The 13,458-nt window shown below is 32.8% G+C and overlaps 1 protein-coding gene across 6 annotated transcripts in view; it reads left to right on the top strand.

The window, feature by feature from the left end:
* LOC106463001 (nucleolysin TIAR-like) overlaps positions 1-12,174 on the top strand; it is a 257,478-nt gene extending 245,304 nt beyond the window's left edge. For 5 of the 6 annotated variants that reach the window (XM_022390640.1, XM_022390619.1, XM_022390650.1 and 2 more), the window contains 4 exons: positions 5,523-5,607; positions 6,698-6,824; positions 8,189-8,322; positions 9,163-12,174. In XM_022390640.1, coding sequence (XP_022246348.1) covers positions 5,523-5,607; positions 6,698-6,824; positions 8,189-8,322; positions 9,163-9,337 — 521 coding nt within the window. In that variant the 3' untranslated portion in view covers positions 9,338-12,174. The remainder of the gene's footprint in view (positions 1-5,522; positions 5,608-6,697; positions 6,825-8,188; positions 8,323-9,162) is intronic. The other variant, XM_022390636.1, reaches the window with a different exon arrangement.
* The last annotated feature ends 1,284 nt before the right edge of the window (positions 12,175-13,458 follow it).

Below are 13,458 nucleotides of genomic sequence, written 5' to 3'. Positions count from 1 at the left end.
CGCCAACTCTTGGGCTACTCTTTTACCAACGAATAGTGGGATTGACCGTCACATTATAACGCCCCCACGGCTGAAAGGGCGAGCATGTTTGGTGTGACGGGGATTCGAACCCGCAGATTGCGAGCCGAGTGCCCTAACCACCTGGCCATGCCGGGCCCAGCTCTTTGTTCAGCGGAGATTTGTATGTCTCCTTGGACCTGAGGACCCATGGAACTGATTTGACTGCCAACCTAGCATAGACCATGTATGAAGATGTGTTGCTACCTGGTGCATTTGGCATTAGGGATCTCGCTAAATCAGTGGCTGAGCATTGTCATTGGAAAGAAGTTCTAGCCAATACCGCCAAGCCCTGGCCAGACGAAAATGTAGAGAAACCAGAAACTCGTGTGGAACCCACCTTGATAACTGAGATGATAGCTGTCATCCCAAAAGCTGAGTGGCAGTCACTGGACCAAAAGGAGCCTCTCATTAGATGTCCCATCAAAGAATGTCCTGCAAGCACACACCAGTAACACTAAATACATCCCTAAGCCTAAAAAAATGAGTTTCTTGGAATTGAAGTCTCTTCAAGTGCCAACTGAATGCCAGAGATGTAAGCAAAATATTACTACTACTATGCCATCTAGAACATCAACAAAGATGTTTCACTGTTTTAGACACCATCAGTGCACATGATGTCAGTAAAATCATTGTTTCCATTAGTGGAAACTGCAATCCAATCCATTAGAGTCAACAATGGAGTGGCAACTTTCGGAACTTCTACCAAGAGATGTTATGGCACCTATGAATGCAGCTGTCGAGCCTCCAAAGAACAAGGTATAACAGGTGACCCAGCAGGAGCTCATAGACATAGTTGAATTGCTTTCCAACTAGCAAACCACCATCACAGGATAGTTATCCTCCAGTAACTCAGAAATAGCAGACAGATGGATGAGGGCCTGCGCCTTTTTCAACTGAGAAGAGGACTAGTTATGGCAGAGGTTAACATCTTTGTCACTGTTTAACAAAGAGAAGCGGCACCTATAAGCCGAGTTAGCAACTGAGAAGAGGACTAGTTATGGCAGAGGTTAACATCTTTGTCACTGTTTAACAAAGAGAAGCGGCACCTGTAAGCCGAGTTAGCAACTGTGAAGAGAACTAGTTATGGCAGAGGTTAACATTTTTGTCACTGTTTAACAAAGAGAAGCGGCACCTATAAGCCGAGTTAGCAACTGAGAAGAGGGCCCTGGTCAAGGTGCAAAAAGTCAACAGAGTGACATCAGCTGCCAATAAGAATACAACAACCATGCTTAGAGATCTGCTTACTAGACTAAGGTAAAAATAGCTGCCTTGCATGAGTGTGAAAATATAGTCGTTCCTTTATATATATAAAGCTCTGCATTTTTTTCATTTTAAACTAATGCTTTTTTATAATTTTGTGATATTATCATTATTAAATGGTAATTCTATTTATTGTAAATATATAATGTTTTTTTTGTTTATTGTAATTATGTGATATTCTTCTGTTGATTCTAATTATGTGACGTATTTCTGTTTATTGTACGTTTTTGTAAAAGGCTTGTAATGTAATGTTGTACTACGAATTGAAATCTGATTTTGTGTTCTGGGTTATGTCAACTTACAGTTGCAATTTTAGTATGTACTGTATAAGGGATGTTAAGCATCATCGCATATTATTCCTTTAACGTTTTACTTATCAGTATTAAAGGTTATTTTTCTGTTGTAAAATTGAAATGTGAATTCTTTGTTAAGATATTTTGCAATGTATTTCTTTGTTAAAGTGTTTGTTTTAGTGTGCTGTGTGTACTTACATCTATGTTAAAGAGTTTCATTTTAAATTATACTTGCATCATCATGTAGTTTCTTTTTTAAAGAATTTACTTTTGTATAATGTGTAATTTCTTAGTTAAAATATGTATTCATGTAATTTGGTTTGTACTTCCTATAATAAAAGGTTTGATTATGTACATTAATCTCATTGTTTAAGGGTTGTGACATCTTTGAGATGTTTAACTGTTTGGAAGTCAGAAAGGGTTAATGTAATTCTTGACCAGAACGAGTTTAAAATTGGTTGGTCTTAAAGTCAAATTTAATATCAGTGGGACAATCCTAAGGTAAGGAAAACAGGAAATTGTGGTATAGGAATACATTATTGTTTATTTTTTCCTTCTATAATATTATTATGGACTTTAAATGTATTTATTTTTATTTAAAATATATGCAGATTTCACATAACACAAAGTCAAGAAAACCGCTAAGTTGATTTTGCTTCAAGTTACCTTTGTTCCTTTGTTATTTTCAAAGTTGCTAATACCTCTCACTACCCGTAGAGGACATTGCTTACAGTGACCTTGTTTCAGGAAGTTTATAGTAGTGTATTCAATGATTATGCAGGTAATATCTATAGAGGTTATGGCCACCCTATAGGGAATGAGAATGACCAGTCACGTGGTATTGCATGTTTCTTTGGGTAAATGAACGGTTTTTTCAAGCTAAAAACTTGTATTTAGTCAATCTTGACCTGGCCTTCACCAGGTCTTGAACTAGAAAACTTCGTGAAATAGCAACAGTTCATCATAAGCAATTACACACACTGTGTTTTTGTCTTAAGTATTAATAACGATTGTTTTCATTGTGTTTTCTACTTTGCATCCAATCTGTTTATTCTTTAGCTTAAACTCTGCCAGTACAAGTTTAGCACTGTTTCGTAATTGCATATGCTGAATGAATCTCCTCTTTACCTGACTTATCCCATATAGCTCTAAAGTTAATTCAGTTCATCTGAATATACCACATTAACTGCAAATTATAAATGACAATTATAGTCCAAGTATTAGCATTTGTTCACTGGATATATACGACAAAGTTTCCCAGCAATGAACATAATTGTCTTTCAATTATTGGCGGTGCTTTTATTTTTACAAACCAATCTGCAATTAGGATGGACCTAATAACTGATTGTAATTGAGAAGGTTTGTTTGATATGACATTAAAGTAATGTACTACCCATTAATTGTACTCTGTAAGTTTAAGGATTAGGTAAACTTTAATTTAACAGAGACATAAATATATGGTCAATAAGAACAGAGTATTAATATACGTGAACCTTAGCTGCAATATTTATTAAATGAGATTTTGATTAAGTGGAAAAGCATTTTCAAAGAATTAGAGTGCAGCTAACACACATATTGTGAGATATACAAGAACTTGTATGAAAAATATATAAAATTAGTCTCTTAATATTTCAAAATGGTCATTAATAAAACAATTTTAAGTCATTGTGTTAATGAAGATATTTGAAACTCATTTACTAATTAAAGTACTGGTAATAAGGAATATTTACATTTATTGAGCTTTGAACATTTCAAATAAGGATCTATTTTAACAAGATTTCTGTGTTATAAACAGTATATATTTTTTATTATTTAGTTTCAACACTGTGCCTAGCAAAGCATGAACCCTTTTAAGGTAACAAGTGTGTCAACGTACTACAATAAAACTAATGATAATTTAAATATATCATATTAAATTAGTCCTTTGTGAATATCCATTAAGAATAATCTATAAATGTTTCAAGTATAGTTTGTTAAATGCCACTACTGAAAAGGTCTTTCATTCCATACCAGAGAGAGCTCACTCATCAAGCCAGCAGAGTTGCAAGCTTAAACTCAAACTTAAAGTGGTATTTTATCCCATTTAGTTGAAACAAATATCCTTGTCAGAAATAGCATACAAAACAAACAATAGTCTTTTACCTGTGCGTGACTCTTTAAAAATGCCCTCTTTTAAGTTGTTACCAACCATATTTTGATGATCCAGAGAGCTTTTTTGTGTTATGGAACATTCAATCAGCATGCAACATAGCAAGATTTTTTGTATCACTACATGCCAGGTTGATGTTTAAGATTAAAGTAAAATATGTTTAATGCCATATTTTATGGCATCAAAGGATGTTTCAACTTGTATATAAATAAATATATTTTCTTCTAATTATATTTCACAATGCAAAAATATAGTTTTTTTTCTATCAGTATCATGTAAGACGGGTGTCCGAAGAGTTCGTGGCCAGACCTATACAGAAAAGAGACATAGGTTCAACTATAATTTATTTTTCAATGCAATCTCCTCCTGAATCTATCTCTAAAGCCTTGATATCCTTCTGAAAGAACTCTTCTTCTTAATCCTCAGTCCATGACTAGACGTTATATACGAGATCATCATCAATTTGAAATCTTCGACCTTTCAGAAAGATTTTAAGGTTAGGGGAGAGAAAAAGTCACAAGGAGCTACATCTGATAAGTAAGAGGGCGCTTGGGTAATTCGTAGCCAGCATAATGACATCATGGCTAGCGTTTAAAGCAACACGCAATTTGTAAGCTGGGTCATTATCCTGATGGAAGAGCACACCTTTTTTTTTCAGCAGTCCTCTTCTTTTTTCTTTGATTTCTTGACGCAAATTGCTGATGCATGGTAATCTCATGTAACGGATTGACCCTTTTCCGAATAATCTACTAGTAAAACGCCCTTGCCATCCAAAAAAATTGATGTCATGACCTTCCCAGTAGGGAGTTGTGTCTTGAAGTTCTTTGGGGTGGATGAATTTGGATGTCTACATTGCAGACTTTGTATTTTTGTCTCTGGGTCGAAGTAGTGAATTCACATTTCATCCATAGTTACGAATCTATCGAATCCTTAGGAGTAGGTGTTGGCTTCTAATAACTTGGATCGGCTTATGCTCGGGTGACAGCATTTTTGGAACTCATCTAGCACTAACCATACTCATGCCCAAACAGTCACTCAAAATGTTTGATACAGTAATTTTGCCAATTCCCACTTCTTCAGCTAACTTCCAATGGTAATTCTTCAATCTTATATAACCAAATCATGAAGTTTATTTACAATTTTTGTTGTGGTTGGTGTCGAGGACCGACCTGACCTAGGATCATCCTCACATGATTGTCTACCATGCTTAAATTCAGTACACCACTTTTTCACTGTTGAATATACTGGATCACCCTCTCCTAATGTTGTGTCCATGTTCTGGTGGATTTCTTGTAGTGTTTTTTTCTTTTTAACAAAATATTTGTTCACGGCACGAAGTTCGATCTCTCACTTATTTCCATCAAAAACTCGCAACACACAAAATAAGCTCGTTAGATTATGTTACATATGTTAACTCAAAAAAATATTCAAACTTAATAATCATCAGAAAAAATATAATCATACATTCCAGTTGTTTTTAGGTTGGACCATGAACTTTTCGGACAACCCTCATATATACCTTGTTTCTGAATGTAAGCTAAGATAAAAAATATATAATTTCCAACATGGTATAAATATGTAAACACATTTATAGCAGCTTTCTTGTAACAGGAAAGTGGAATAATAGATAATAGGCAACTTGACAAACTTTCTAATAATTCTTATACATAATTTAAGTAATAGTAATGAATATGGTCATACTGTTGTTAATTTACAAGTTTTAGAGATATTATTGAAATATTTAATGACTTTTTTAATAGATGAACTCATCCATAAGACATTTAAAGCCTTTGGTCCTATACAAGAAATACGAGTTTTTAAAGACAAAGGCTATGCATTTATCAGGTATGGAATAATTGCTATTTACACCATTCGTATTTCAACATCCGCATGTAATATACAAAACATACATTATGAATTAATCCATAAAATTTGATTGAACTTGATTTTATAGCCATTGTGTAGTGATATATTCCTCAAGTTAGTTGAAAAATTTTGTTAAACATCAAGAAAAATAATTTCACAGTCATAACTGAAGTGAGAACTTGAAGTTATTATTTTCTTAGTTATAGTCATAATTGGTTATTTTAGAATCTGGTTAATAAATCAAATTAATGGAATCAAAATCAAAAGGAACTATACTTAACAAAACTTGGCTTAGTGTAAATCTTTAAATGATTTTAAAATAGTTATTTGATAACGACATGTAGGAAATGGCCTGGTAGCATTTAACAAACAATGTTTATCAACTGGTGTAGGTTAAAAAAGGGTTGATAAATATACTTTGAAAATATATTAAGTTAAATGGTTATTTAATTCACAGACGTAAAAATATAAATATCTTTCCAGGCACATGTATTTGGTTTATAAATAGTTATGCATGACATTATGCACTATAAATTTAGATGCTACTCCAACTTATATCCAACCTGGTGGAACATTAGTCCATTTTTATTACTATAAAAAAGTTTTACTTTAATTAGTTTGTTTTCAAGTTTTTACGCTCTACCCGTATTCTTGGCCCTCACTGTAGATACTCAAACAATATTTGTGTCCACCACAAGACAGAAGAGGTCAATAGGATTTCTTACAAACTTGAAAGAAATCAAAGAATGCCCAACCTTGCTTTACAAATCTTAACAAGTCTTTTCATGTGTTTGTGAAGCTTAGTGCAACAACTGAAATAAACATTGTTGTTAATAGATTTGGAATACATGTTCGTTGACTGTAGAATAAGGTTTTGAGATGGGAAGTGTTTCTCTGTAGCATAGCTATACATCTCACAATGGTGATGCAAGTGCTACTATACTTTTAGCTTAATGTCGGATGCACAAGTTCTTCGTATTATTTCAAAACTAGCCTAGAAAAATTTTCAGTGTGTTCAACTTTAAATTGCAATTACTCGTGATTAACCTTTTCTTTTATTTTGTGAAAGATTTGCAACTAAAGAAGCAGCAACACATGCCATTGTGGGAAATCACAATTCTGAGATAAATGGTCAAATTGTCAAATGTTCATGGGGCAAGGAATCGTCAGATCCAACCAATCAGCAACCAGCCCAGGTACGAAATAGTTTTGTCTTTTAAATAATTATACTCAGTATTAAGTAAGACGAAACAAATTTGTTTGCTTTATTTCTATACTTGAAACAAACTAATTGTACTAAAATGCTTATATTTTACCTAACCAACTGGCGAGCAAGTTTAGTTACCAGTAAGATTTAACAGTTATTGTAGAATAATAGCTCCTTAACCTTGTAATATTGTAAACTTTACTTAACAGCAGATTTTATCAAAGTACTGAAATTAATAAGAATGATGTTCTATGCTCTATGTTATCCTTGAAATTACCTCCTCTTTTGTTAATCATGCTCAGTTCCACGCCTTTTATCAAAGTACTGAAATTAATAAGAATGATGTTCTATGCTCTATGTTATCCTTGAAATTACCTCCTCTTTTGTTAATCATGCTCAGTTCCACGCCTAACAACACGATATCTATTGTAGCAAATACCTGGGAAGGACAAAAGGTCAAACTTAGACCACACGTGAATTCCCAATACTACGTTTAAACAGACTAAAGGCACAAAAGTCCATTTTAGTTGTATCATGGTATTTTATAACTATGAGATTTAATGGAATTTCTATGATTCCGTATATTTTTGACACCTTTTTTTTTATGAAAACAGCTGTTGATTTTTGAAGTGTTACTTGAAAATTGTGAGTTTCTGGCTATGAGCCTTCATCATTTCAAATTCTTATCATCTTGTTAATAGCACCAAGAGATATTTCTAGTTTCACCACAATGAAAGTTTGGATCAGAAGATTCTCTTTCGTAACCGTGTTTTCCACTTTGTAAATATGGGTGTTGCTCCAGATTAGGCTTGGTTTGAGAACTTGTTACTGCCCTAAATGTTTATTTGTGCAGCCTTCTTTGCTTCCAAGGAGAGCATTGAAAACTCATTTTGTTTTTGAAATGTTATATCATTTGGTTTTACATCACTTAATCATCTCGCTATAGGAATAAGTTTCCTCAGAAAGATCTTGGCATATCTTGCAGTTATAAATCTACCTTAGGGGACATTACACTGTTAAGTGGTTGGGAATTTACTATGAACGAAAAACATAGGTGCTAAATATGTTACTTGTGGTGCCAGGGCTCACATTTGCAGTGAAACACTCTTACATTTACATGTGCAAATCGCACTTATTGAGTGTAATTAACCCTCTCCAAAAGACGTCCCGTGATTGGCCCTGTTTATGATTTTCTCTGAAACTACTATAAAATGTTTTTATTACTGCTATTTTACCTAAAGCGCAATAATAAAGCAAAAGTGTATACATTAAAAGAAAAAGAGTATGAAAATATACTGATATACGGATACCAAACAATTATACTAAATTAGAACTTATTTTCATTACCTACAGAGCCTGGCAGCACCCTACACATACCCCTACCAACAGGTGGGGTATTGGTATCCTCAAGGATATCCACCAGTTCAAGGGCAATTTATGCAAGGGATGCAGTATCCATATGGACAGTATTATGGTCAAGGATTTGGGTAAGTTTAACTTCAGGATGGAGAATACAACTACCATACCCTCCCTCACATCACCCAAGATGACAGCACACTCTTCGTCAGTAATCGTGGTAAAGAATGTATATTGTATTAAGATGTTTGCATGTGCTCGTGAATTTTATCAGTGTAAAATTTTGGTTGGTAAGGAACAGTTTTATATTTCGTGCTTGTAGTTGGTGCTCTCTTCATATTTATTTTGGCCCTCTTAATATAGAAATTGTTAGCTGCTTGTTTTATTTTCTTTTGTTACATCAGTTTGTTAATTTTAATTTTAGATATTACATGATATGTAGTTAAGCTCTTGTTTCTCAAACGAGACATACTTTTTCAAAATTAGATGCCTTTTTTTTTATTGGAGGAAGTTCCATTTCCTGTACATAATAAAAATATTTTGTCTTCAGTGAATGTTATAAATATCTAAAACAAGGCAACAAATTATGTCAGAAATGAAAAAAAAGGAATCCAAAATTCTTTAATAGAGAGAAGTTGTAGTGTAGAACATTTCTTCTGTAAAAAATCAGTTTTATCTCTGTATATAAAATATATAAATTTATAATTTTTTAAAATATAACTAAGAAGGAGCTTTTGTTTTTAAGTTGTAAAGTACTTATTTTATATACTAAATTTACTTAAAATTTATCTCAATAAAGAAATAGATACATAAATATATTATATCTTTTTTACTACAAAATACAAAGTTAGTTTTTTTTAATTAGATTCCACTTCTGTTAAAATTAGCATTTACAAATATGTGACACTTATTTAATGCAACAAGAACTTAATTTATATATTCAACAACTGCATATGTTTGGTGCAACACAGAGGACACTGCCATCTTATTGAAGACTCTTCTTCTAACAGCATGGGTGTTCAGATGGCATGGCAAGGAATTCCAGGACAGCCTCAAATGGCCGCTGCAGCTGCTGTTCAGAGTCCTGTTGGTCAACAACCTGGAGTGTTTGGTGCCTATCCCATGCAGCAATACCAGGTGCAATAAATCCTATGATACCAACTGCTTCTGCCACTAAGCAGACGTTTTTCGGGATATATTCAATAACCAGAATGTTTTCCTCTCCTCTCCTGATACCTGGCTGGTTTCTCTTGCTAATCAATGACCAAATGACCACCAGTTAGGATTATCTGGCAGAGGTGCCTGGTTGATTGTATGACTTTCCCTGATTCTTCTGTGATTCATCTAGACCCCTTCACCCATGGAATATTAGTCTTTGGAGAGCTGATTTGGTATTGGATTTAATTCCAATTATTTTAACGTAGCTTTTAGCAGAAAAATTTACTTCTTTGATTAAAACTGCTTAATTTCAGTGCTTTATAAGGCTACTTTGCCAATACTAAATAAGAACAAAAAGCCTTTGGAGTTCTTCAGAATGTGTTGATTTTCCAACCTAAATCCTTCTCCAAGTCAACTCTCCTAATTCAAGAGATACCATGTAATGTTAAGGAGGGAGAGAAAATGAAATGTAGTGCATAGAAAAAATTGTATATACACACTTATATATAAATATATACATACAAGATGTTCAGTGATATGTGAAATTTAGTTACAGATGCCTTGTCTTATCTTATTAACAACGGTTTTATTCATAGTCATGTAGAAGACAAATGTATCTTGATGATGGTTAGCTTACCGTGCTTAAGCTTTTTGTTTTTATATAGATCTCATAAATATAGGTTGTGCAAGAGCTTGTTACATTTTAAATAAAGAAAAATTATCTAACGGATCGTAAATAAATATCTTGAAAATTTTACGTATGCAGGCTTGAAATAAGAAAAAAATTGCATTTATCGAGTTAAAAAATATTTATTTATTTATTACCCTTTTGGATTTAAGGTAAGAGATCTTCTGGTAAAACTCACACTAAAATGAATATGAAGAAATATATAATTGTTTATATTCGATTAATTGCTTTTATTTATAATATTTTTCTCCTTTATGTGTGTGAATTTCAGTCTCAGTGGGTTCGAATCAAAGACATAATTATTTAGATTAATATCATATATATATATATATATATTTATTTCCATGTGAGTTTTCAATGGTAATTAACTCCCAGTATTCCACATTTCTGGCTAAAGAAAATGAATATTTTTTGGGGGGGTTAGATAAAATAAACTAAGGTGAATTAAAATTTAAGAAGCATTTTCAGACATTTTTTTGTGTACTCATTAGAGTAATATTCACAATTCATGAAAAGAAATTTTCTAAATTTATCCCAACATTTATTGGGTAACCCTTTTAGAGGAGCTGGGCAGACCAATTGCAGTTTGTTTAAAGACTTGGAGGTTTATAATGAAAATATTCGTTTTTGTTTTGTTACTAGCAAATAAAATCTTGTGACAAACTGGGAACCATAAACTGACTCCTCCAGAAAAGTTAGCTTGCAAAGGTTGGAAAACAAAATAGGATTTGATGCTTTCTAAAAGTGGGGCGTAACGTAAGAATACGTTAAAATGGATATATGATTTCATGTTATATCAAAAAATAGGGTGAGTATAAATCTTACGAAGAAACGTTGAACGTGCACGAGCTTGTTACCTATACAAGGTGAGTTTTACAGGTGTGTTTGGCATGTAAACTGTACTTTATGGTTTTCTTTTATCTTGGTTTGGTATGGAGATTGGTTTTGAGTGCTATGGAAACACATGAAGTATAATTACCTTGTTTTAAAAACGACAATTTTGTATTGCCGGAAATTATGTAAGAAAACAGGTGGAATGCTGAAATCAACTTAATGACAGTGATTCTAGTCTGAGTAGTAAAATATATTTTATTAGTAGTATCTCTTTTATTGAGTGCATGTGCGTGTGACCAAGTAACATCTTTCCCAAACGGTTATCAAGTAATATTGAGCGCAAACAAAGTGAAATAAATATCGAAACACAAAATGAAGTGTGCAATCTACCAAATATTTCTTTTGCCACCATGTCATAATTTACCGCTTGTATAACAAGATAAGCTTTAGACATCACGTGACGTGTAAAATATCAATCATTTGGGGCAGAACGTGCCTGAACTCCCGTGAAATATTCATAAACTACAATCAACAAAGAAGGTGACTTTAGTTTAGTCTAGCTGTAGAGAATTAGCTATTGCTGATATAAATTACTAATTGCCGAGAGATTAGTATTGTATAGAATGTATTTGAGAATTGTAAAACAGTAGTTTGTAGGAATTGTACTCCCCTTTCCTTCTTATATGTTTTCTAGTGCCATAAAAAGTCGTTGAGGAAATGAGGGATTTGTCTATTTAATGTGCGCGTTTTTGTTTCTTGAATCGATGTATTTATTATCCGTGGAAGTGTTTCGAGTTACTTTTGTAAATACTGTTTGCTTACATGACAGTTTAAGAAACGAGAAAGAATTATCCTTGGTAATTTTGTATATCTAAGCAGAGTAATCTTTTAGATAAGGGCGCTTTGCTTTTTAACCAAAAGTTTTGATAAAAAAAGAGCACAATTTTCATAGCTCAGTCAATTTCAGGCTATCTGGTGGTTTTGTTATGTATCAATGTGATTTTTAGTCTGAGTTGTTACGCAAGGATGGATATATATATGTGAAGTAAAAACTTGCCTACTTTATATGTAAAGCATATGGAAAACTGTTCAGTTTCTTAACATCATAACGCCAGACTCAGCTTGAAAATGTTTACTACAGGTTTGCTAAATCAAAACTTAATGTTGGAGACAGAAGAGTCCATAGCAATTAAGTGTTCTTCTGCATTAAACCCTAGTGTAATAAATCGTTTATTTCGACTAATCCCTGATAATTACTAAACAGATCTGGTTAAATTGAAAATAATAAAAATGTTTAAAAGGATTTATGTATGATGGTGACTTAACAAGTCTAGTAAAGTTATATATACGTAGAGTTGGCAAACTTTTAACAACTCACTGAAATTTCTCGCGTAACACAATTGGCAAGAATGGATCAAAATAACCGTATGAGACACACTATAGACCCATTTCCAACCATAAAACTACATACCAAGTAAACTGAGATTGTCGGCACTTAAAGAAAACAATGTGGAAATTAAAAAGTGTTAATTATTTTATAGTGTTGTTGCTGGGTGCTTCGGTGTACATTATACTGTGTTACTACGGTGTTGTGCTTGGTATTACACAATATATTTCAAAATAGCTGGACAGCTGATAGTGTATTTCAAATTGTCACGCATTTGAAAGTTTACCAAGCAGCATGAAAGTCCGCATCTTATTATTTATTTACAGGTTTGTAATTTTAAACACGAGATAAAATTTTTGCAGCAGTCAGTTAACACTAGATATAACACGTGGAATACATCTAAACACATTATTTCACAGTTTAATAGTTAGTTCTAATTCTACATAGATTAATGTAATAATTATTAAAATATTTTCAAAGCCTTTTTCACTGATCTAGTGTCTCTGAGGGAAACGTTTTATTACCTATATACTAACTCAAATGTCACCGAAATGTTTTTAATGATGAGTTGTGTGCTGTTTTTAACGGCACAGATATATCAGCTGTTCTACTCACAGTGAATTTTTATTTTAATCATTGCTATTTGTGTTGTATCTAGTGTCGTGAAAATAACACTAACATGAATTGGATCCCTTAAAACTATAATAGCTTCGTACTTTTATATTTAATATTATAAGTTTACTTGACATTCTTCGAGGTCCTTCAATGTAGCACTTCTCTCTGTAAGATGAATGCAAAGTTCATAGAGAAACGTTTCCTGTTGATGATTTCATCCATCGAAAGTAATACTAAAATGAAGGTCAAAAACATAGAAGCCGCAAATAGAGAAATAAACATAAATTATTACCTTGATAAATATTTTGAGTTATATATTAAATAAATCCCTGTATCTTTGTGCATGTTCCAGGAGGCTTGTTTCTCTATAAATCAATTAATATCGATAAGAGAGAAACTGAATATAATATTTTTATCGTTATATAAATGCAGTTAGTATACTGAATTGAGAGCAAAGTACTGAAAATAAAATGGTTCGCGTTTGTTAGGTGAAAATATTTTCATTCTCCAACAAGTGAAAGTTAATACGTTATTAGTGAAAGGTTGGCTTGGTGAAAGTTAATAAGTTATTAGTGAAATTTGGCT

Source organism: Limulus polyphemus, unplaced genomic scaffold (genome assembly GCF_000517525.1).
Source record: "Limulus polyphemus unplaced genomic scaffold, Limulus_polyphemus-2.1.2 Scaffold50, whole genome shotgun sequence".
Classification (NCBI taxonomy): Eukaryota; Metazoa; Arthropoda; class Merostomata; order Xiphosura; family Limulidae; genus Limulus; species Limulus polyphemus.
Note: the sequence above shows the minus strand (reverse complement) of the source record. Positions and strands in the feature narration are given on the sequence as shown.